This window comes from Trichomycterus rosablanca, chromosome 7 (genome assembly GCF_030014385.1).
Source record: "Trichomycterus rosablanca isolate fTriRos1 chromosome 7, fTriRos1.hap1, whole genome shotgun sequence".
NCBI lineage: Eukaryota > Metazoa > Chordata > Actinopteri > Siluriformes > Trichomycteridae > Trichomycterus > Trichomycterus rosablanca.
Window position 1 is genome coordinate 11,863,622 of NC_085994.1, and position 25,656 is coordinate 11,889,277.

A 25,656-nucleotide genomic window follows, 5' to 3' on the forward strand; every position below is an offset into this window, starting at 1 on the left:
AAAAACTGTACAAACTGTATATAAAGTTCTGATGAAACAAGCTCTTACAGTAACCATGAACCTGTACTCAGTTTCACACAGCAAGCTGATTTCTTAACGTTTGGCTGCAGCTCTCTAAAACAAAACAAAGAAACAAGAAACAGAAGTATTAATATCAACATTAATACCATTCATTTAAGGATTAAAATAAAGCAAGCCAGCACACTCTTTGCTTCGTATACGTATACGTCAAATAAAGCAGCGCTGTTTGATTATTTATTTAGTGTCAACATTAAGATAATTTATTTTAAACAAAATTGTTAAGTAAAGTACAACACTTACCAAAATTGGATGGAAGATAAAAAAGTCCCATCAGACTGGTGTACTGTACATGCTACTCAAAAATAGCATAATGAGTGAGAAAATGTTTGTCCATTTAGTTTAACAAAGGTTCCACTTCACAAAAGACAAGTTTACTTTTGCAAAAAGCCTTAAATGAAAAGTAAAAAGTAATTTGCAACAACAGGTTACAAAAGTTAAAACAAATGGCTACCCGAACACAAGAAAATCATTTTTGCCTGATTCACCAACAGCAAGCTGAAAAAAGGCGGGCTTACACGTAAATGGTGGCGTTTTTCTGTTTAATTACCTTAACTTAACTTTTTTAAGTTAATCTGATAGAAAAGTATTTTTTTTTGTTTAGTAAACTTAAATCTTTTAGCACATTTAAATGTGTACTCAAATGAGTACATTGTACTCTGCATTTTTTAGTAGAGCAAAAAAACTTAAATAATTTATGTAAGTTGTACTAAAAATGTTTGATTAGATATAAAGTCCGGGCTAACAGTGTACTAGGCTCTCAGAAAATCCATAGGCTGGCTTCATGTTTCTGGAACCTCTTTCAAAACGAATTAAATCCTAAATAATCTTGTTAATCATTTTTGCTGAGAAATTAATGTTTCATTTGTCTTATGTAGGTCCAGTGCTATCTCTGTTGTAAAGATTCTCAGGGTGCTAAGAGTTCTGAGGCCACTCAGGGCAATCAACAGAGCCAAGCGAGTAAAGGTAAGGTAACCATGGTAAAATATATGAAATATGTTATTATTTTTTATTATTGCATATTTGCTTGAAATATTGAAATATTGTTTCTGTTTGGCAGCATATGGTCCAGTGTGTGTTTGTAGCTATTCAAACAATTGGTAACATCATTTTGGTCACCTTGCTCTTAAACTTTATGTTTGCTTGCATTGGTGTCCAGCTTTTCAAGGTAAGATTTTGATCTCTTGCTATGTTCATTCTCATATTATTAAAAGGAATTGGTAGTAATCCTGCTTGATAATTTTTCTTAAAGGGCATGTTTTACTCCTGTACTGATCCATTAAAAATGACAGAAGTGGAATGCCAGTGAGTACAACAGTTGCATTTGTTTTTCTGATATTTTATTTACTTTACTTTCCCCAATTCTTAAAAGTGCCTGAGCTATTGAGAATGGTTTTAATAAAAGTGTGATGTGTTTTTTTAACCAGGGGATCGTTTATCAAACATGTGCAGAACAGCCTTCAAGACACAGAAATTAGTCAGCGTCAGTGGGTTAACTACGACTTTAACTTTGACAATGTGCTGAAAGCCATGCTCGCCCTCTTTACCGTGTCTACATTTGAAGGCTGGCCAGAGTAAGTATAAGGTGGAATGGTGTCCTATGTCTTATTTTGGTAAATTATTCTGCACGACTTGGCCTTCTGTATGTACAGTGTATCACAAAAGTGAGTACACCCCTCACATTTCTGCAGATATTTAAGTATATCTTTTCATGGGACAACACTGACAAAATGACACTTTGACACAATGAAAAGTAGTCTGTGTGCAGCTTATATAACAGTGTAAATTTATTCTTCCCTCAAAATAACTCAATATACAGCCATTAATGTCTAAACCACCGGCAACAAAAGTGAGTACACCCCTAAGTGAAAGTTCCTGAAGTGTCAATATTTTGTGTGGCCACCATTATTTCCCAGAACTGCCTTAACTCTCCTGGGCATGGAGTTTACCAGAGCTTCACAGGTTGCCACTGGAATGCTTTTCCACTCCTCCATGACGACATCACGGAGCTGGTGGATATTCGAGACTTTGCGCTCCTCCACCTTCCGCTTGAGGATGCCCCAAAGATGTTCTATTGGGTTTAGGTCTGGAGACATGCTTGGCCAGTCCATCACCTTTACCCTCAGCCTCTTCAATAAAGCAGTGGTCGTCTTAGAGGTGTGTTTGGGGTCATTATCATGCTGGAACACTGCCCTGCGACCCAGTTTCCGGAGGGAGGGGATCATGCTCTGCTTCAGTATTTCACAGTACATATTGGAGTTCATGTGTCCCTCAATGAAATGTAACTCCCCAACACCTGCTGCACTCATGCAGCCCCAGACCATGGCATTCCCACCACCATGCTTGACTGTAGGCATGACACACTTATCTTTGTACTCCTCACCTGATTGCCGCCACACATGCTTGAGACCATCTGAACCAAACAAATTAATCTTGGTCTCATCAGACCATAGGACATGGTTCCAGTAATCCATGTCCTTTGTTGACATGTCTTCAGCAAACTGTTTGGGGGCTTTCTTGTGTAGAGACTTCAGAAGAGGCTTCCTTCTGGGGTGACGGCCATGCAGACCAATTTGATGTAGTGTGCAGCGTATGGTCTGAGCACTGACAGGCTGACCCCCCACCGTTTCAATCTCTGCAGCAATGCTGACAGCACTCCTGCGCCTATCTTTCAAAGACAGCAGTTGGATGTGACGCTGAGCACGTGCACTCAGCTTCTTTGGACGACCAACACGAGGTCTGTTCTGAGTGGACCCTGCTCTTTTAAAACGCTGGATGATCTTGGCCACTGTGCTGCAGCTCAGTTTCAGGGTGTTGGCAATCTTCTTGTAGCCTTGGCCATCTTCATGTAGCGCAACAATTCGTCTTTTAAGATCCTCAGAGAGTTCTTTGCCATGAGGTGCCATGTTGGAACTTTCAGTGACCAGTATGAGAGAGTGTGAGAGCTGTACTACTAAATTGAACACACCTGCTCCCTATGCACACCTGAGACCTAGTAACACTAACAAATCACATGATATTTTGGAGGGAAAATGTCAAGCAGTGCTCAATTTGGACATTTAGGGGTGTAGTCTCTTAGGGGTGTACTCACTTTTGTTGCCGGTGGTTTAGACATTAATGGCTGTATATTGAGTTACTTTGAGGGAAGAATAAATTTACACTGTTATATAAGCTGCACACAGACTACTTTTCATTGTGTCAAAGTGTCATTTTGTCAGTGTTGTCCCATGAAAAGATATACTTAAATATCTGCAGAAATGTGAGGGGTGTACTCACTTTTGTGATACACTGTATATACTTCTCATTTTTGCTTTTTCAGCCCAACCATTATTAATAGATGTATAAAGTATAAAATTCAATGGACCACTCTTTTACCATAAATAAAAAGCACGTATTAATGTAAGTCTATGCTAATCTGTTTGGATCTTAAACTGACAGTAAGCTTACAAAAAAAGATGTACATCTGCTTAGTCCAGCATCTGGACTGTTCTGCTTCTCAATTCATGACTGGTCAATATTTCTGGACTCTCCTGATGCACCTTGGCACCTCCACTGCATTAAAGCACTGCTCAGCAACTCCCAACATTTTGTTAAAACAAACAAAAACACAACACATATATGGAGGAGGAAATTAAGACTCATGGTTAGTCAATTCACAGGACTAATAAAAACACTGTCCTGCTAAACTCTACTGCATCGTACCTTGATGTTTCAAGTGATTATTCTTGTCGTTTTTTAAAGGATCACCTTAATAAACTATAATTATACTACCACTGACATCTTACCAAGAAATGTTTTTTGCCTTCACAAAACCTTAACCTTAACCTTATCAACAACTTTCAGGCCTTAATACCAGTCAGTGCCCAACCTCGTGAATGATACTGTGACTAAATGGCAGAGAACAGTAGCAGCAAAAATTAATGCTTATGGTTTTAAATGTGACGTTTTTGTGTTCGTAAACTTATGGCCATAAAATATATGTCAAGTGTACAACCTCTAAGCCAGTTGTAGTTCTAATGAGCTTTTAATGTGGCCAAGAACAGCTGACAGATGTTTATTAATCCTTATCATTTTAATTGCTTCTTGATCACAGGTTACTTTATAAAGCCATCGACTCAGATGCTGAAGACAGAGGCCCCGTATATAACAACCGTGTGAACATCTCCATGTTCTTCGTCATTTACATCATTATCATTGCTTTCTTTATGATGAACATTTTTGTTGGCTTTGTGATTGTTACTTTCCGAGAGCAGGGAGAGCAGGAGTACAAAAACTGTGAGCTGGACAAGAACCAGGTACCGTACTTTTGTGTATGACACTGGAACACGATTAAATCCTTAAATTATTTTTAAATGAAAAGTCTAGTTATGGGTGGCACGGTGGCTCGGTGGCTCGGTGGGTAGCACTGTCACCTCACAGTGCTCGATCCCCAGGCGGGGTGGTCCGGGTCCTTTCTGTGCAGAGTTTGCATGTTCTCCCCATGTCTGCGTGGGTTTTCTCTGTGAGGAATTGCCCTATAGGTGAATGGGTGTGTGTGTGGGGGGGTGTATGTGTGTCTGCCCTGGAATGGACTGGCGCCCTGTCCAGGGTGTTACTGTGTGCCTTGCGCCCATTGAAAAGCTGGGATTGGCTCCAGCACCCCCTCCCCACCACGACCCTAATTGGATAAGTGGTTAAGAAAGTGAGTGAGTGAGTGAAGTCTATACAGTAATGCATGCCATGTCAGCATTTCACAAAAATGTAATAATGTAATAAGATCAGGCTTAGCTCTTAAAGACTAGTCTCAAATAAGAAGACAAGAAGGTGACTTTAAAACTTGTTTAATTTTGGCTGCACTGGCCATTTTTAGAGATTTTATATATAAATCTAGTGATCTACATGGTGTTTTTGAACTTTTCACTATAGCGTCAGTGTGTCCAGTATGCTCTGAAGGCTGGGCCCCTCCGCAACTACATCCCTAAGAACCCTTTCCAGTACCAGTTTTGGTACTTGGTAACCTCCTGCTATTTTGAGTATCTTATGTTCCTTCTCATCATACTCAACACATTGTGTCTAGGAATGCAGGTATGTGCTTTTTCTATCATGCTTAGTAAAACCTGTATAAAGTATACAGTATGTTGTTTGTTTTAATTTCTTTTGTTCCATCTTAAATGAACTTCTTATGAACTTATTTGCTTTATTTGTGTTTTGTAATGTAGCACTGTAATCAGTCTGACCACATAACTAAACTGTCAGACATTCTTAACGTCATCTTCACAGTCCTGTTCACAATTGAGATGATCCTCAAGCTTATTGCCTTCAAAGCAAAGGTAAAACTACAGTTACTTATTTTACACACATAATAACTGCCATAATACTTACTGAAGGAGTTGCTTTAATTTCGCTACCCTTTGTACTGTAGGGCTACTTTGGAGATCCTTGGAATGTGTTTGATTTCCTTATTGTGATCGGGAGCATTGTAGATGTTGTACTGAGTCAGGTTGATGTGAGTACCAAAGTCATTTATTATTACACCTACAACAACTGATTATTCAGACAAGTAGCAAAATCTCTGAAATGTCTGTATTTTACATTTAAATCAGAGGAGAATTCAGAGGAGAAAAGTTTCAATGTTCTTGAATATTTTAATGGATAATGCTTGCAGTTAATAGGCTTCTTTTAAAGAAACCTATACAGTTAAGATCAATGTAAAAGAATTATTTGTTTAGTCTTATTTGTTGCATGTTGGTGGAAGATTTTTTTTTTATAAACTGTAGAAAGCACTTAAAAAGTACAGCCTACATTTACAGCTAAAGAACAGCAGTGAAGTTACGCTATTATCCAAAGTGACTTAAAATTGTGACCAATTTCAATACAAGCAGTTGAGAATTAAATGCCTTGTTCAGGGGCCTCAGTTGAGGGTTAAATGCCTTGTTCAGGGGCCTAACACTCACAAATTGGCATGGCAAGGATGGTGCTTGACACACTGATCAAGATTCCAGTATTTTAACCACAAAGCCTACACTGCCCTAACCCTAAGTTACCTCTGTTAGTGATAAAATGCTTTATTTCTAACTAATGTAATATGTTTTTAATAGAATGTGGATAAAATTGCTATTTTACTGTACTACACCCAGCACCACATTAACAAGAGTTTTAGCTGTATAATAAATGCTACATATAGTGTGTACCAACAGCACTGATATTACACTAATTAGTACACATATTTACTAGGGTAGTGTGTAATTTAGGATACAGCATCTTCATGTTTGCATTTTCTACATAAAGTGAGAGGAGCAGCTTCTTTTGCTTCTCAATATTGTAAAACAAATACTAAATTATAGTAAATTAAAAGTACCCAAAATGCTTTGTTTTTGGATTTATCAAAATAAATAAATGTGGGATATGTAGCTACACAATAACGCCGTTGTGTTGAATTAGCATCAGATCAGTACTAGCCCTTTTTTAAGATAAAATTCTTTACTAATTCATCATTGTTAATGTTTTGTTTTTACACTCACACCATTTAGTAAATTAGTGCTCTTCTAAATTGCCATTATTAGAAAATACAAGCTTTATTTAGCCCTACCTGTCATGTTAATCTCTTACTGTTACACAGTGACCCATTTCAGATTTGTTTCTTGGATTTTATATTTTGCTCTTACACACGTCCCTTTGTGATATGTTGGTATCCATAATTACGTTTACAGCAGAAACCCCTTTTTTATGTAAATATCAATTATTGTTTTTCTACAGGCTGCTTTGGAGTCAAGTGGTGGACTGTACTGCCTCCAAGGCTGTGATGTAAATATCAATCCACACTGCATGGGCCTTGCTGTGTGAGCAGATTTACTGACCATGGTTCACTTGGTACACACAAGTCATTTACAGCAAAGCAAAGAAAAACAAAAGAGCATAAAGGCTTGTTATAGTTAAGCTAACATGTTATTGCAAAGATGCTGTGAAATGTTCAGGTTAACTGCTTCTAAATGTACTTAGTCACTATCAGTAATAAAGGATTGAAATGCATTTTTATTTCTCATCCATTGCATTTTGAGTTTCTAATTAACTGCATTTTACGTATTCTTACTCAACATGGTAAAAGATAGTAGTGAAAACACTGATTGTGACGTTAATGTGCTTAAAATTCATTTAAAACCCAATTAAAAAGCTGTTTTTGCATGTACAAGAGTGCACCTTAAAATTAATAAAATTGTTAATTACTGTATTTTAATTTATATTGAATGGATTATGTTAACTGTCTGCTGTGAAAAAACATATTATAATACTTTGAATGGAAATAATTACTTTTATTATTTTATAATTATTTTTACTGTTACTTTTCAGGAAACAAATAAAATGCAAACCATTGCTGTGAGTCTTCTATGTTTTTTTGCTGCAAGTTTGGATCTTATTATTAATGCTAAAGTGCCAGATTTATTTATTATATTATATATATTATATATTTAATTACCATTCTGCAATTCCACTCCTTCACAGTATGAAGAAAATGCTCGGGTCTCAATCACCTTCTTTCGACTCTTCCGTGTATTGCGTCTCATAAAACTGCTGAACCGCTCTGAGGGTATTCGCAACCTGCTGTGGACCTTCATTAAGTCCTTCCAGGTAAATGATTTTGGTTTAGATTCTGATACACAGGATGCAGATAAAATGTCTACATTCAGTTCCTAATTCATTAGGTGCTCCAAACTCACAGGTATAGTATTACAAATGACAAATGACGTGGTAGTTGTTGTTGTGCTGGTACGGCATACAATTTGTAAACACTTTGTACACTTCCTAAAAACTTTATTAGACACATTTGACACCGCAACAGCAATATCTCCTCCAAGCTATAAAGCATAGTGAAGGGTGTTTCATGGTTTTTAGCTATTGTGTTTCTACAGGACCCTAGCAGATTGCAATGATGTAGGCAACAGTTAATTAACATTTTGAATATCAATTCAGCTGAGATTCTGAACTCTTTAAGTTCGATTCTCAGCTCCGCTACCGGTTGGCTGGGCGCCCACTGCCAAACACAACTGGCAGACAAAATTGGCCACTAGTCTTCTAGGTAAGAAAAGACCGGATTAAAAAATGGGTGGGGTCTTCAACGCTGTGCAAGTACCCTGGTTAGTAACCCAAGGCACCTGGGGATCAGCATGTGACTCTCTGTGTGCGAGACTGGCCACTGAAATATGCGCATGCATTGGGAGTGTGTGTCAGGCAGATATACCCTCCTCGGATGCAATCCGGGTCTCCAGCAGCAGAAGACTACTTGGCTTTGCTAAAAAAAAAAAAAAAAAATAGACTGAGCATAGATTCTGAATGATTAGTGATGCAGGCTTTAGTTAATAGAGTGATGGCAACATAGGTCCTGGAAAACTGGGTATTCTTGCCTTGCACTGAGTGGCCAGTTGGCACCCAACTGCAGTTAATAAATACTAATTAAGTAATTGATTGATTAATTGACTTTTTGTATTAATTAGGGCTGGCACCGATCCAATACTCTGTATGGGTATTGGTCCGTAACATTCATTTTCTTTGATCTTGTATCACATAACTTTTAATAGAATTTTAATAGAATTTGTTTATGTCCTCAGGCTTTTCCTCACATAGCTCTCCTTATAGTAATGCTGTTCTTCATCTATGCTGTCATAGGGATGCAGGTAAGCTTTTCTGTGGTTAATTCACCACATTCACGTCGAAAGGTTTACATTTTAACTTCTTAATCTGTTGATTTTATTTGTATTTCTCTGTAGGTGTTTGGTAAGATTGCCCTAGTGGACGGCACAGAGATCAACCGCAACAACCATTTCCAGACGTTCCCACAAGCCATTCTGATACTTTACCGGTCAGTCAGACTTTTACTTGACATGACTGTAATTCAGATCTAGCACATTAGGACACATGTTGATTCTGTTTGGTTTTAAAGGTGTGTCACAGGAGAGGCGTGGCCGAAGGTCATGCTGGCCTGTATGTCTGGGAAACTCTGTGATCCGAAATCAGACTATGCTCCCGGAGAAGAGAATACCTGTGGAACTAACTTTGCAGTGTTTTACTTCTTGAGTTTCAACATGCTCTGTTCCTTTTTGGTAGGTTTTCTGTCATTGTTTACCATCACTCTGAACTTATGAACATAACTGCTTAAATCTTAAACTTCTCTTATTTTCTTAATAAAATAGAGATTTACGGCATAATTATAGCAACAACAAATAATATGTTCAGCAATATACACCGATCAGCCATAACATTAAAACCACCTCCTTGTTTCTACACTCACTGTCCATTTTATCAGCTCCACTTACCATATAGGAGCACTTTGTAGTTCTACAAACTTCTGCTGTTCTTCAATGGTCAGGATCCCCACAGGACCACCACAGAGTAGGTATTATTTGGGTGTTGATCATTCTCAGCACAGCAGCGACACTGACATGGTGGTGGTGTGTTAGTGTGTGTTGTGCTGGTATGAGTGGATAAGACACAGCAGCACTGATGGAGTTTTTAAACACCTCACTGTCACTGCTGGACTGAAAATAGTCCACCAACCAAAAATATATCCAGCCAACACTGCCCAGTGGGCAGCGTCCTGTGACCACTGATGAAGGTCTAGAAGATGACCAACTCAAGCCACAGCAATAGATGAGCGATTGTCTCTGACTTTACATCCACAAGGTGGTACAACTAGGTAGGAGTGTCCAATAGAGTGGACAGTGAGTGGACACAGTATTTCAAAAACTCCAGCAGCGCTGCTGTGTCTGATCCACTCATACCAGCACTACACACACTAACACACCACCATGTCATTGTAACTGCAGTGCTGAGAATGATCCATCACCTACATAATACCTGCTCTGTGGTGGTACTGTGGGGGTCCTGACCATTGAAGAACAGCGTGAAAGCAGGTTAAAAAAAGCATGTAGATAAACAGATGGACTACAGTCAGTAATTGTAGAACTACAAAGTGCTTCTATATGGTAAGTGGAGCTGATAAAATGGACAGTGAGTGTAGAAACAAGGAGGTGGTTTTAATGTTATGACTGATCAGTGTAAATAGATCCTAATATTTGTAGTGATTAAAAATGAAATGCCAGACGTATTTATTAAGTGTGAAATAAAATGTTGTTTTGGCTTGTAGATTATCAATTTGTTTGTGGCAGTCATAATGGACAACTTTGACTACCTGACCCGTGATTGGTCTATTCTCGGTCCACACCATCTGGATGAATTCAAGAAGATATGGGCAGAATACGATCCTGAGGCTACGTGAGTCAATTTTGTTTTTTATCAGTTATGGATATTTAATGTTTTGGTTATTTTATGACTACTAACCCTTGTTTTCTGCATTTAAAGGGGAAGAATTAAACATCTGGATGTAGTGACTCTTCTCCGAAGGATTCAGCCACCGTTAGGATTTGGTAAATTTTGCCCACATCGCTCAGCATGCAAGGTGAGACAGTTTGATGGGTGAATATCTATCAGTGGTAACTTTACTATATGACCAATGCGTGAGTTTTACCATGAGTTTTGCATAACCATATGCATTGATATGGAGTTAACCACCACTCCCTTTGCAGCTATAACAGCTCACGCCTTTCTGGGAAGTCTTTTTACTAGATTTTAGAGCAAAGGCTGTAGGAATATCACATTGCGCCACCTGGGTGCCTCAAAAGTGAATGTCTAAGGACAGGCACTAATGTTGGACAAGATTATCTACTTTTTCCACACCAAACTTGGCAAACCAACTTTTTACCCCTATGAACAACAGCCAATCGTTGTTCATGCAGCTGCCCAGCCCAGTCGGAAAGGCAGAGCTGAGATTCGATACAATGTATTCGAAACTCCAACTCTGGTCCACTAGCGTACTTTTTACCTCTGCGCCACCTGAGCGGCTGCAAACCATGTTTTTATCCTAGCCTTCCATTTAACTTTATTTTATTAAGGGCAGTAGTAGCTCAGCAGTTACATTACTGGTCTAGTAATCAGAACGTTACCAATTCAAACCCCACCACGTCAAGTTGCCACCTGAGCACCTTAGGCTGTATTCAGTCACAACTGTAAGTCACTTTGGATAAAAGCATCTGCTAAATGCTGTACATTTAAATAATTAATTTTATACACCTGTTAGCAATGAGTGTGGCTGAAACACCTCAATTCAATAACTGTACGAGGTGTCCACATACTTTTGGCTGTATAGTTAAATCATAAAAAAACAGAAATTATGTATTTCTGGATACTGTTGAATACATTTCTGCACAGGAGTGGCTTTCTTGGATTGAATTCATTTTTTTTTATTACAGAGATTAATTTCAATGAACATGCCCCTTAACAGTGATGGGACAGTCACCTTCAATGCTACATTGTTTGCTTTGGTCCGAACAGCTCTGAAGATCAAAACTGAAGGTATCTAATTCTGAAGATAAGAAGTAATCGGAGCTTTCTTCAAAAAGTTTCCACACTTTTTTAAACACTATGTAGAGAAGTTATGTATTTGTTTTTTAAAATAAATAGTCACCTTCCTTTGCGATGCATTTTTTCCAGCGTTTTACCAGTTTAATGCCATCAGCATTCATCATTACATGAAAATCTTCTTCCCCTTAAAGCTTCTTCGAGTGTCCAAAAAGGTGGAAATCAGATGGTGCTAAAGTCTCTCAGACATGACCAATTACTCCTCCTCCCACCCTCACTGTTTCCACTAAAAATATAAAAGTGCGGAAACTTTTTAAAGATCCTCATACTATAATATAATCTCTCTCTCTTTCTCTCTCTCTCTCTCTCTCTCTCTCTCTCTCTCTCTCTATATATATATATATATATATATATATATATATATATATATATATATATATATATATATATATATATGTAGCCCCCTTAAAATGTTTGTACATTAATATATATATCATAAAAGTAATCCCTATTGACTATCTTGTTGGTCCCATCAGGCAACTTTGAGCAGGCTAATGAGGAATTGAGACTCATCATTAAGAGTATTTGGAAACGGACCAGTATGAAACTGCTGGACCAGGTCATTCCACCTATTGGAGGTGAGAAACACACATACAGAAATATATTTACATTTTTATACTTTATTATTATTATTTAGTTTACTGATTAGGTGTGGCAGTACACTTAGTGATTGCTCACAGATTAAAAAGCTTGAACAGTTTTCTGCCTCTGATTGAGAGCTATGTAATTATACAGATGATGAAGTCACCGTTGGAAAGTTCTACGCCACCTTTGTGATTCAGGATCACTTTCGTAGTTTTTTGAAACGTCAGGAAGAGTACTATGGCTACCGGCCTGGTAAAAAGAGAGCAGCGGAGATTCAGGTACAGCACCCTTTCATATTGTCGTACACAGTATAATCAAAAGTTTGTGCATACCTAATGCCCAAATATTTCCTTTTAATTATGGGAATAAGTCCCTTATTTTTTGTGCAGGCAGGTCTGCGCAGTATTGAGGAGGAAGCTGCTCCTGAACTCTACCGTGCCATCTCAGGAGACCTTATTGCTGAAGATGAGATGGAAAGAGAAATATCAGGAGGAGAGGAGGGCATCTACAGGGTAATAAGAACAAATTGTGTTGAGAAATCCTTTTGAGAGATGCATCATGACACGTGTTAGACTAAGTGCAAGTGTTAAAATACACTAATCAGCCATAACATTAAAACCACCTCCTTGTTTCTACACTCACTGTCCATTTTATCAGCTCCACTTACCATATAGAAGCACTTTGTAGTTCTACAATTACTGACTGTAGTCCATCTGTTTCTCTACATACTTTTTTAGCCTGCTTTCACCCTGTTCTTCAATGGTCAGGGCCCCCACAGGACCGCAAGACGATCGCTTATCTATTGCTGCTGTTTGAGTTGGTCATCTTCTAGACCTTCATCAGTTGGCTGGATATTTCTGGTTGGTGGACTTTTCTCAGTCCAGCAGTGACAGTGAGGTGTTTAAAAACTCCAGCAGCGCTGCTGTGTCTTATCCACTCATACCAGCACAACACACACTAACACACCACCACCATGTCAGTGTCACTGCAGTGCTGAGAATCACCCACCACCTAAATAATACCTGTCCTGTAGTGGTCCTGGGAGAGTCCTGACCATTGAAGAACAGCATAAAAGGGGGCTAACAAAGCACGCAGAGAAACATATGGACTACAGTCAGTAATTGTAGAACTACAAAGTGTTCCTGTATGGTAAGTGGAGCTGATAAAATGGACAGTGAGTGCAGAAACAAGGAGGTGCTTTTAATATTATGGCTGATCAGTGTAAGTGCAAATTGGACAAAATAACAAATAAAGATAGGAATACAGTCATGTCTGTTACTTCCCATGTTTTTTTATTAATACTATTTCTTAATGTCTGACTATTCAGAGAACTGGAGGACTTTTTGGGACCAACGTGGACCCCTTCTCATCTGAGCCCAATAGCCCTACTACAGCGCAGACAAGTCAACGACCCCTGCAGTTCTCTGAGACTCGCCCAGAGGAAATGGAGTCTCCTCCTAACTCTGTCTTTATTCATAATGCTGAGTTCTTCCCTAGAATACCACCCAGAACCAACGCCACCAACAACAATGCCAACTTTTCAGATGAGTGAGTGTGTAATATTACAACATGGTTTAGGGTTTGTTAAAAGGGCTCACAACTGCAGAAATATGGCAGTGTGAGGTTTGTCGTTTTTAAGTGCTTATACACTTTTGACTCTGACTCCTTGATTCCTAAATGATTCCTTTAGGGTGCTACCTTTAGGGGTCACCACAGTGGGCCATTTGTCCACATTGCAGTCCTTACACTGGATGCCCTTTCTGATGCAACCCTCTTATTATACATACTTGGAATCAGCTAAGGGTACACTAATGTATGTATGCCCCACCCCACAATGGCTAGGTTCATGTAACTCCATGCATCTTCTGTACTTGTGAGTCCAGTCCAGGATGCTGTTACCAGCAGAGTGACTCTCTCCGGATAACTCTTACTTTGACTGTAACAGGCGAGATCTTGGCCTTGCACCGGGAGCTTGCTATGGTTTAATGACTGATAAGCTTGCAATAACTATTTACATTGTATTTTATCATCTGTTCCAGTATTATATATGAGAGAAGGTCCCCACTGACTGTAGGAACCAGAGAGCAATCATTTGAAGATTTAAGTGAGTATAAGAAAACTTAAATTAAAGATCTGAATGAATACAGACACCATACAAATACAAAAATACAGTGCTTTATTAACTTTAAGTCCTTGTTAAAATGAACTATAACTTACAGGAGACTCCAGTATTTTTCCCAGTAGAGCCTCATCTGTTAGAGATGTAGAGGCCAGACACCAGTCAGATTTCACTGTAAGAACTGACCTCACACAGGTAAGATTCCCAGTATACATCCTAATACAGTACATAGTGTAACTTACGGTGTTAGCCTTCTTAACCATAATTGACTTTGTAGTTTATAATGAAAAGGACAAAATAATTGCTGCATTATTAATTAAAATTCCATATACATACAAGATGTGTGCACCACACCGCAGGTAGAAAACACAAAGCACAGTTCCATTCAGCAGCTTAAAAAGTTGTTGTTGGTTTTGAACTATTCTACTCCGGGATCCATTAAATTAGTTAGTTAATAATGAAACCATGATGAATACGGGAAACAGTTGTCAGAAAGTATATGTGGACATGTGTGGACTTTGCATAGAAACTAACAAACAATATATGCCTTAAAACATATATAAGTAATACCAAGTAATGTAAAAGCCATTATCATCCAGTTTTGGTTTTTTTAAATAATTTTTCCCACTTTCCCCCCCCAATTTTTTCCCCTAATCTAGTCATGTCCAATTACCCTGATTGCGTCATCTATACTAATTCGACCCTTCACCGCTGACTGAGGACGCCTCTCAACTGACATGCGCCCCCTCCGGCACGTACAGTCAGTACAGACTGCATTTTTCACCTGCACGAATCGAGTTCATACACCGACGGGCACTGTGTACGGAGGGCCACACCCCCATCAGCATTATTCCTCAGCCCTGTCCAGGCGCCATCAGTCAGTCAACAGGGGTCACAGTTGCACCAGTTATGAGGACCTATGATCCGACTTTTTACCCCTAACCCTGAACAACAGCCAATCGAACAACTGCCCAACCCAGTCGGAAGGCAGAGATGAGATTCGATACGATGTATTCGAAACCCCAACTCTGGTGCGCTAGCGTACTTTACCGCTGCGCCACCTGAGCGGCAATCATCCAGTTTGAAACGCAACAGGATGTAAAGCATTAGAATTCTTTAAAGTGTCCATTTAATTTTCTGATTCCCTCTCTTTGAGGATGCGAGGGAAGGAAATGGGGAAAGATAAAGAGAAAACGTGAATCAATGTTGAATATATTTGTAAAATAAGACGTCCTCACTTCATTATTAAAGCAGGTATAACATGAGGTCTCTTACTGATCAGGTGTTACCAGTTGTGTTAAATGTCTTTGGCATTGATCAAAATAATCCTGTTTTTATTATATTAACATGAAATAAAGTGTTACAAAATATGAACACTGCATCAAAAGTGAAAGCAGAGAATTTAATACCTTATTATTTATTGTTGCATAGGCCATATAACATGCTAGTATGAAAAATATGTCTGCATAGGATACACTGATGTATCTTCCTTCTAGAAACCTCTTATCTTCTAGTTTCTTGATTAGGCTAAAGCACATTTAGAAAATGTAAATGTCCTTCAAGATGTGGTCGACTACGATGGATTTCTGAGTCAATGAGTAAAGGAAAGAGAAACTATAAACCTAAGAGGCATTTATTAGTGTTTTGGGATCAACCCTCTGTGTCTATAAAACAAAAATGATCATAGCATTGAACCTCTGTTACACTGCACAACTTAGCAAACCCGATTAAAATGAATAGAGGCTAATCATAACCACTCTCTTCAGCTACTACCTCCATGGTATACAACCAAGTACCTTTTGCCCTTGGGCTCACAGTCTCTTTACTTTTTTATGTTCCCTCAGTTCCCTTATGACCCCACATACAGTCAGAGAGATGCTAGGAAACCAGCAGATAAAAAGCATTTACCAGCAACAGACAAACTGATCCGACAGGTAAACAACACATTTTTGTCTGTTATCTTAGTTCATAAGAAATGAAATATTCAAATATAAAAACCTTTGCAATTCGCTGTGTTCTTCTGCTATAGTCACTAAGAGATGATGGCCTTGAGACTCAATCTAAAGACCCCAAGTTTGTATCTGTGACTAAGAAGGTAATGGCAGAGGTAATGAATGTTAGCATAGACAACATGGAACGAGCTGCGCAGGACATTGTGAATGGAAGAAGTGGGAAAATGCCAAAACGTAAAAGGCGCCCCATTCCAATTCCACCAAGTGCTAAACCTGACGAGACAAAGGAAGCCACCACTGCAGTGTAGACACTCACTTATTGTACACATATCTCAAAGGCTTTGTGAGCAAATCATAGGCCTGATCAAATGCAGTTTCACATGTTGACTAGTTGCCTTTCATCCACAAAATCTATCTCATTAAACAACATAATGTGTTTAGTAGATTTTATGCCATCTATGCTACTGAGTGGCAGAGCAACCATGTGACTGTATGTGTTACCTAAGTGAGGTGTGGCACTGTAATAAATGTATTGATGGGTCATTTAATTTGGAGTTTTTAATTTGGTGTTTGAACATGTAATGAACTTGCTCCTCGTTATTTTTGTGGGTTCTTATCATTAGAGAAGAGTGAGTAGGACAGGACACAGCCAAATTACTAACGTCATTGTTGTGAACAAGAGTTCTTCACAAGCTGTTTGAAAGCATGTGTTTTGACTGTTGATCAACTTACAGTTGTCTAAATATTTTTGAACGTGTTATGTAAAGAAACAGATTGTATTAAGGGTACTCAATAAGTTGGTATCTTAATTCATGTTAAATCATGTTAATTTTCTGATTAGATTTACCAGGAATTATTAAAAGAGCAATTATAATGATTCAGATATATTTTTATTATTGTTGTAATATAATAAATAAAATTAAGTGAACTTGTTCAGCTGTAACAGTAAGGATGTAATGAAACATCAGTCTGGATATATGCAAAATCATAATGGGAATTTAGATAAGGGTGCTGCTGTAGAAAACCATATACTAATTAGAAATATGAACACTAACACAGGCAGCTTGTTCTTAATACAGCAAATTTAGAATTTAGAGTGCTGTCTGGAATAGCATTTAGTTATCTCTCCTTCATTTTAGAAATGTTTGAAAAGTTTATTGAGGCTTGTTAAGAAGGCAAGACACCCAATTTTATTGAAATGTTTTGTGATTTATGGTGAAATAAAAAAAACAAACAGCAATTACAACCTCTAATTGCAGTTAACCATATTTTTCAAACCTCAGTGGGGTTTTTTTTTTAATAAATGTTAATTTTATCAAATTGTTTAAGACTACAAATAGTATTTTTGTTTTCTTTGAATATCCTGGTCTGTGGGCCCTGCACATACTGTATGTTCATTGTTCATCCCATGCAGGATTTTAAGATGTGTAGATTGACACTACAGGTTATAACAGGAAATTTACCAGGTAATGTTAGTTTTCAACATGCCAAACTAACCATCATTTGATCAGCTGGCCACCCTACTAAAAATATTTGCAATTCAGAATACATTTGCTGTATTTTTAGGTAGTTATTTAAGGTATTTGTCTGTTTAAATTACAATAATACTATTCTTTAAAGTTCCACTTTATTCCTCCAGTCTGTAGAAATTAGATCTTAATCACTTTAAACAAAATATCGCTGGTTCTGAGGGTAAACATGTTTTTCTCTCTCCACTGATTGGAAATTGGTGAAACTTAAATGCTCCCCATGAAGTCTTCTAACCCCCATGTTCTGTTTAGGGTCTCTGATCATGACTTTTCCTCATTTTATAGAAACTGCAAATAAACCAAAAAATTTTTTAGTGTTACAAACACCCTGTCATGTATACTCTTCTGTTTGGGGTCTCAGAGACCCAAGCAAGAATACATGATTAAAAGCAAGAGATTTTCATATGCTTTTGTGATTTTCATGTTTTCTGTTCCAAGGGTAGAGCTGACTCTCTCTCTCTCTCTCGCTGTGTTTTATTAATTTGGTTAATTAATTTGAACTGTGAATAATGTAGTTTTATTTTACTCACACAGCACTGGGGTCTCTGGTACTGCACACACTAAGGCAGTAAAGTCAATGTTGACCAAACACAAGAGTTAAGCATATTTAGGTCAAATCAGAATTTAGTACAGGTTGGCAGATATTTGAAAAAGTATTTTTAAGCAACTTATCATGTATTATTCAGATTTTTCTTTCTAATGCTGATCAAGACTTTTAAACTGATTGCAACACTGTATGTAAATTCATGTAATGTATGTAGTAAATCAGAGACTCTTTATTAGCTGTCTTGCAGTTGTTTTTTCCTCTTATGTTTTTACTGTAAGAGACATCACATATTTAATAATGTTTCAACAGGAAGTATGGATACTTTTGGTTTTCTGACATTTTCCTACTTAAAATCAAATTTTTGTTCATACACTTAAAAAGGACCTGTCATGTCAGTGATGAGATTATGACATTAAAATACTTACTGTGGGTTTCTTAAAAATAGTTCAAAATATACATGAAGCAACTTGGATGATTAAACTGGTGGTGTAAAATTTCTATAATATCCCAATTCCTTGTAAGAAATGATAACGTCTAGGCAGGAAAGCCAAATTCAGAACATTAATAAACTTAACAAAAGTTTATCAATAAGCAGAAGCAAGAGCTTCAAGAAATCTTCAGTTAAATATAACAAATGTTCACAACTTTTCCTGCTCCCCATTAAAGTACAATCTAGCATGAACCTTATCTGTTTGTTTAATACAATAAACAAAATGTACCTTCAGTTCCTGATGTTGTTATATATATATATATATATATATATATACAGGGGTTGGACAAAATAACTGAAACACCTGGTTTTAGACCACAATAATTTATTAGTATGGTGTAGGGCCTCCTTTTGCGGCCAATACAGCGTCAATTCGTCTTGGAAATGACATATACAAGTCCTGCACAGTGGTCAGAGGGATTTTAAGCCATTCTTCTTGCAGGATAGTGGCCAGGTCACTACGTGATGCTGGTGGAGGAAAACGTTTCCTGACTCACTTCTCCAAAACACCCCAAAGTGGCTCAATAATATTTAGATCTGGTGACTGTGCAGGCCATGGGAGATGTTCAACTTCACTTTCATGTTCATCAAACCAATCTTTCACCAGTCTTGCTGTGTGTATTGGTGCATTGTCATCCTGATACACGGCACCGCCTTCAGGATACAATGTTTGAACCATTGGATGCACATGGTCCTCCAGAATGGTTCGGTAGTCCTTGGCAGTGACGCGCCCATCTAGCACAAGTATTGGGCCAAGGGAATGCCATGATATGGCAGCCCAAACCATCACTGATCCACCCCCATGCTTCACTCTGGGCATGCAACAGTCTGGGTGGTACGCTTCTTTGGGGCTTCTCCACACCGTAACTCTCCCGGATGTGGGGAAAACAGTAAAGGTGGACTCATCAGAGAACAATACATGTTTCACATTGTCCACAGCCCAAGATTTGCGCTCCTTGCACCATTGAAACCGACGTTTGGCATTGGCACGAGTGACCAAAGGTTTGGCTATAGCAGCCCGGCCGTGTATATCGACCCTGTGGAGCTCCCGACGGACAGTTCTGGTGGAAACAGGAGAGTTGAGGTGCACATTTAATTCTGCCGTGATTTGGGCAGCCGTGGTTTTATGTTTTTTGGATACAATCCGGGTTAGCACCCGAACATCCCTTTCAGTCGGCTTCCTCTTGCGTCCACAGTTAATCCTGTTGGATGTGGTTTGTCCTTCTTGGTGGTATGCTGACATTACCCTGGATACCGTGGCTCTTGATACATCACAAAGACTTGCTGTCTTGGTCACAGATGCGCCAGCAAGACGTGCACCAACAATTTGTCCTCTTTTGAACTCTGGTATGTCACCCATAATGTTGTGTGCATTGCAATATTTTGAGCAAAACTGTGCTCTTACCCTGCTAATTGAACCTTCACACTCTGCTCTTACTGGTGCAATGTGCAATTAATGAAGATTGGCCACCAGACTGGTCCAATTTAGCCATGAAACCTCCCACACTAAAATGACAGGTGTTTCAGTTATTTTGTCCAACCCCTGTATATATATATATATATATATATATATATATATATATATATATATATATATATATATATATATATATATATATATATATATATATATATATAACAAACTACCAAGGGCACCACAAATTAATTAGCAAAATCTAGTGTTATATTTAAGTGTTATATTTCAGACAGAAGCATTAAATGTTTAATATCTTCTTTAAAAAACAACATGGGAATAAGATATATTTGACAATAATTCTTGTTTATTTCTGTTAAACCAGTATCAGAATTGTATCATGAATTACCATAGCTAAGCAAAATAAAAAATAAAATAAAAAATAAATGAAAAGCCTGCAGATAAATGGGTCTTCAGTGTGCCATGGATGAAATATTTTGTGGTTAAAGATGTCATGTCTCTGCGATGGAGACCACAAGGAATTGATCCAGTATCTTGGGTTATTTTCCGCAGTTCATTTTAGCAAACGCAAACTCTTTATGTGAAGTAGTAGGGTTTCTTAACATTGACGCCATACTCAGATAAAGCTGGAGCCAGGTCCTCCATTGTCAGTGTGTACTTCTTATCCTGTAAGGAACAGCATGATTAAAATTAGTTTGATAAAAGGTCAGTAAAACAGGAAGAATAAGCTTTTTACAGAAACAGTGACCTATGCAAAATGTCCTGACTAAGCAATAAGTTTGAATTATTGAGTGCTGCATTAGTGCTATCATTTTCAATACAATGACACATAAGCCTATTATGTTATTATTACCCTAAATAGAAGCAAGTTGTGGAAAAATAGGAACAGGTGTAATACACTTTAGTATCAGTCTGAGGCAGGTAAAGCAGCAAAAATGTGACAAATAAAAATACAGTACTTAAAAAACTATAAGTACTCATTAAAATATCTGAGTAAGTGTAAGCATGGTGCATATTTAAATTTTACCAAATAACTGCAACGAGTGAAAATTCACAAATTGAAAACAAACCATTTATATCCTTTTCAAATCAAACATTTAAAATGGGACATTTTCACACACAGACCAAATAATTATCCAACAATTTGCTATTAATAAACATTCTCTATATAGGATTTAAAGTAATGGTTTTTAGACTCTATAGCATGACTCTCCTATGGAAACAGCATCAAAAGATTTGGCCAAATATTACTCAATATACAAACCTTTGTCTTGCTTCTGGAGCTTCCTGAAGCAGTACCCTTCATTTTACAGTGCTGCAGTGCATCGTTAGCAATGTCTGAGACAAACTTCTGTGCGGCCAGCGAGATCAAACGGATACTGCACATGTATGTAAAGAGGAAAGGGGAAAAGAAAATGTTTTAAAGTTGACAGTTGTGATTTTGAATGGAGGGGGGGGGGGTCTGGAGTGGTGGAGATGGTATCTAACATGGGTAATTGGATACAAATAGATGGGGGAAATAAGGAAAATGCAACTGATTTTTTTTAATAAAACTGTGAAACTTACATCCTTGGATCCGATGCTTCAAAACCAGCTCGATTTAGGTAGTAGCCTGTTACTGCATCTGGGATCTAATAATAAAGAGGTTGTGAATAAAACAAATAAAACAAAGCCAAGAACACAATACATTACTATTGTTGTTTGTGTTTTGTGTTATTATTGTTGATGTTTTTCATTATGTGTGGACTTACTGTGGGAGTGTAATCTTCCAGCTGCATCAAAAAATCAGCTAACGGTGTGCTTGATATGACAGGCTTGACGTCCCCATTAGCTAGTCCTGGGGGAGCATAGAGCCCATTGGACACTGAAGAATCTGAAGATGGTGTTGCCATGGCGGCTGAAGTTGGAACTGGAGACAAAACATTAACATGTAAATTAAAATACTTTCAAGTTCAAGAAGAGAAAAAGCAAGATAAAAACTACATGTAAAAGTCAAACTACTTTAGGCCAAGACATTTTACAAGAAAACTTCTGACCACATTAGAAGTAGTTCAAACATACTTCTAAAGTATTTTTAGAAAATTTCATTCTTTGAAAGAGGTAATGCTTTAAATATTTAATTATTCCCTAATTTATAAGAAAAGCCATGGTACACTGGACGCTGACGTGTCTGGTCATGTAAGTAAACAATCACTCTGCACACAAACACTAGAAGATGTTTAGGTTCATGTAAATAGACCAAAACAAAGTGGTGCATTCTGGGTTGGATTAAGTATTAACTGTTTTGTTTACATGGATTGCAAAGTTTCCTGTGGGCTTTTTATTTCTTGTATAAATTCTGAATGCAAAAGAACATAAATTCTAACAAACTATAAACTATAAACTATAAATAGAAAAACTTGTGTTATATAGTTGTACAAAATTTCAACTATATATAAATTATTGATTTAATAGGATTTAAAAACCAAATGTTCTGCTTTAATTAAATAAAAAAACGCTAAATACAAACATGAATCATGTTGGGTCCTAGTAGTCCGTAAATGAGCCGAATCTTCCTGAATGATTCACTAGTGCTATGTATGTATAAACAAACATGCAACGTTTGCTAAACTTATTTGTCAGATATGCAACAGCAAGGTATGTTTAATCAAAATTTAGTTGGAAATTGTGTCCTGTAAAATATTTTAAGGGAAAACTAAAAAATGTGACAACAATTAACACTTGACGGTAGAGTTTTAGCACAGCGCTAACTGTAACTGGATAAGTGAACGAGTATGTGACAGGATAATATTAGCACGAAGCTAACTGTATCTGGATAAGTGACGGAACGGGTGAGTATTAGCACAGTGCTAACTGTAACTGGATGAGTGAACGTGTAAGCTAACTGTATCTGGATAAGTGACGGAACGGGTGAGTATTAGCACAGTGCTAACTGTAACTGGATGAGTGACCGTGTAAGCTAACTGTATCTGGACAAGTGACGGGAGAGTATTAGCACAATGCTAACTGTAACTGAATAAGTGTATGTGACGGTAGAGTATTAGCACAGTGCTAACTGTAACTGGATACATTAACTTGTATGTGACGGGAGAGTATTAGCACAGTGCTAACTGTAACCAGATAAGTGACGGGAGAGTATTAGCACGATGCTAACTGTAACTGAATAAGTGAATGTGACGGGAGAGTATTAGCACAGTGCTAACTGTAACTGGATAAATTAACTTGTATGTGACGGGAGAGTATTAGCACGGTGCTAACTGTAACTGAATAAGTGTATGTGACGGGAGAGTATTAGCACGGTGCTAACTGTATCTAGATGAGTGAACGTGTAAGCTAACTGTATCTGGACAAGTGACGGGAGAGTATTAGCACAATGCTAACTATAACTGGATAAGTGAACGAGTATGTGACGGGAGAGTATTAGCACAGTGCTAACTGTATCTGGACAAGTGACGGGAGAGTATTAGCACAATGCTAACTGTAACTGAATAAGTGTATGTGACGGTAGAGTATTAGCACAGTGCTAACTGTAACTGGATACATTAACTTGTATGTGACGGGAGAGTATTAGCACAGTGCTAACTGTAACTAGATAAGTGACGGGAGAGTATTAGCACGATGCTAACTGTAACTGAATAAGTGTATGTGACGGGAGAGTATTAGCACAGTGCTAACTGTAACGGGATACATTAACTTGTATGTGACGGGAGAGTATTAGCACAGTGCTAACTGTAACTAGATAAGTGACGGGAGAGTATTAGCACGGTGCTAACTGTAACTGAATAAGTGTATATGACTGGAGAGTATTAGCACAGTGCTAACTGTAACTGGATACATTAACTTGTATGTGACTGGAGAGTATTAGCACAGTGCTAACTGTAACTGGATACATTAACTTGTAAGTGACGGGAGAGTATTAGCACAGTGGATAAAAATAACCAGCGTCTGCTAAATGCTGAAAATGTAAATGGATAACTGAACGAGTAAGTGACAATTAGCACGGTGCTAACTGTAACTGGATAAATGAATGTGACGGGAGAGTATTAGCACGGTGCTAACTGTAACTGTATAAATGAACTTATGTGACGGGAGAGTATTAGCACGGTGCTAACTGTAACTGTATAAATGAACTTATGTGACGGGAGAGTATTAGCACAATGATAACTGTAACAGAATAAGTGAATGTGACGGGAGAGTATTAGCACGGTGCTAACTGTATAAATGAACTTATGTGACGGGAGAGTATTAGCACGGTGCTAACTGTAACTGTATAAATGAACTTATGTGACGGGAGAGTATTAGCACAATGATAACTGTAAGTAGATAAGTGACGGGAGAGCATTAGCACAGTGCTAGCTTAACTGTAACTAGATAAGTAAAAGTGTAGGTATAGTCTTGTTGTACTGACCGTTAGCGCTGGTAGCTGAAGGAATGCTGCTGACATTAGCAGCTGTATTACTGGTAGGAACACAGTTTGCAGTGGTGGTGGATGTGGAAGAGTTCGGCGCTGCTCCGCCGCTCGGTGCCGAATCCACATTCATCTTTCCTAACTGCTAGCCAAGCTATTTAGTAAATTTCCTCTTTAGAGACTGCTGTTTCTAGATGATTAGATGTTGGAATCTCAATGCAATCTGAAAAGTCAAAACATTCCCACCAGAAACGCCGACTGCTGTTTGTTTTCGTCTTCGTGCTGTGTGAGACACTAAATCCTCCTCTCCCACAACGAAGGGTACATTTTCAAAATAAAAGTCTCAAACAATAACGATTTACGACCAAGAACAGCCTGGGATTTGTCTTGTGCTGGGCTGTGTATGGAATGTGAACATTCAAACTGGGAACTTTCTAAATTCTAAATGGGAGGGAAAATAATTTGAACGACACTGTCTCACTGTTGCTAGCAAGAAGGTCCTGGGTTCGATTCCCAAGTGGAGCGGTCCGGGTCCTTTCTGTGTGGAGTTTGCTTGTTCTCCCTGTGTCTGCGTGGGTTTACTCTGGGAGCTCCGGTTTCCTTCCAGGTTAATTGGAGATACAAAAATTGTCCATGACTGTGTTTGAAATTGAATTTGTGAACTGATGAACCTTGTGTAATAAGTAACTACGTTTCTGTCATAAATGTAACCAAAGTGTGTAAAACATGACCTTAAAATCCTAATAATAAATAAATAAATAACAAATAAACAACACTGTCCAGTCTGAACTTCTCAAGAATTAAATGAATTAATTTCAAGGCTTTCCTTGGAGTTTCTCTTTTTTTTAGTTACATAAATTCCCAGAGATTTGATCCTGAATTAAGTTCAGGGTGTATATGCACATTTGCATGTCCACAGATCACTTGCTTAACTATTATTAGTTTTATTATTGTTATTATTAATTATGGGGGGGGGGGGGGGGGGGGGGGGGTCTTCAGGTTTCTAAATGGTTCCTCTAATTGCATCCACTCCTCTTGGCCATCCTCTTTTACCTTCTCCTCCAT

General features: G+C 38.0%; 2 protein-coding genes across 2 annotated transcripts in view; one reads left to right on the forward strand and one right to left on the reverse strand.

Annotated features, from left to right (window-relative positions):
* Window positions 1-18,493, forward strand: part of cacna1sb (calcium channel, voltage-dependent, L type, alpha 1S subunit, b) — a 38,918-nt gene extending 20,425 nt beyond the window's left edge. Inside the window, exons 21-45 of the mRNA XM_062998983.1 lie at window positions 957-1,044; window positions 1,139-1,246; window positions 1,331-1,383; window positions 1,506-1,652; window positions 4,172-4,373; window positions 4,984-5,142; window positions 5,277-5,387; window positions 5,480-5,563; window positions 6,814-6,861; window positions 7,405-7,431; window positions 7,558-7,683; window positions 8,661-8,726; window positions 8,820-8,911; window positions 8,993-9,152; window positions 10,196-10,323; window positions 10,411-10,507; window positions 11,358-11,460; window positions 12,003-12,104; window positions 12,262-12,389; window positions 12,501-12,623; window positions 13,439-13,659; window positions 14,151-14,215; window positions 14,331-14,425; window positions 16,075-16,164; window positions 16,260-18,493. Coding sequence (XP_062855053.1) covers window positions 957-1,044; window positions 1,139-1,246; window positions 1,331-1,383; window positions 1,506-1,652; window positions 4,172-4,373; window positions 4,984-5,142; window positions 5,277-5,387; window positions 5,480-5,563; window positions 6,814-6,861; window positions 7,405-7,431; window positions 7,558-7,683; window positions 8,661-8,726; window positions 8,820-8,911; window positions 8,993-9,152; window positions 10,196-10,323; window positions 10,411-10,507; window positions 11,358-11,460; window positions 12,003-12,104; window positions 12,262-12,389; window positions 12,501-12,623; window positions 13,439-13,659; window positions 14,151-14,215; window positions 14,331-14,425; window positions 16,075-16,164; window positions 16,260-16,490 — 2,854 coding nt within the window. The 3' untranslated portion in view covers window positions 16,491-18,493. The remainder of the gene's footprint in view (window positions 1-956; window positions 1,045-1,138; window positions 1,247-1,330; window positions 1,384-1,505; window positions 1,653-4,171; window positions 4,374-4,983; window positions 5,143-5,276; window positions 5,388-5,479; window positions 5,564-6,813; window positions 6,862-7,404; window positions 7,432-7,557; window positions 7,684-8,660; window positions 8,727-8,819; window positions 8,912-8,992; window positions 9,153-10,195; window positions 10,324-10,410; window positions 10,508-11,357; window positions 11,461-12,002; window positions 12,105-12,261; window positions 12,390-12,500; window positions 12,624-13,438; window positions 13,660-14,150; window positions 14,216-14,330; window positions 14,426-16,074; window positions 16,165-16,259) is intronic.
* Window positions 18,494-20,509: 2,016 nt separating this feature from the next.
* Window positions 20,510-24,917, reverse strand: taf10 (TAF10 RNA polymerase II, TATA box binding protein (TBP)-associated factor). The gene is made up of 5 exons (XM_062998397.1): window positions 24,592-24,917; window positions 21,935-22,092; window positions 21,750-21,814; window positions 21,448-21,562; window positions 20,510-20,849 (listed from the first exon to the last, which is right to left on the reverse strand). Exons 1-5 carry the CDS (start codon window positions 24,722-24,724, stop codon window positions 20,760-20,762), a joined length of 561 nt encoding a protein of 186 aa, XP_062854467.1. The 5' UTR covers window positions 24,725-24,917; the 3' UTR covers window positions 20,510-20,759.
* Window positions 24,918-25,656: the final 739 nt, after the last annotated feature.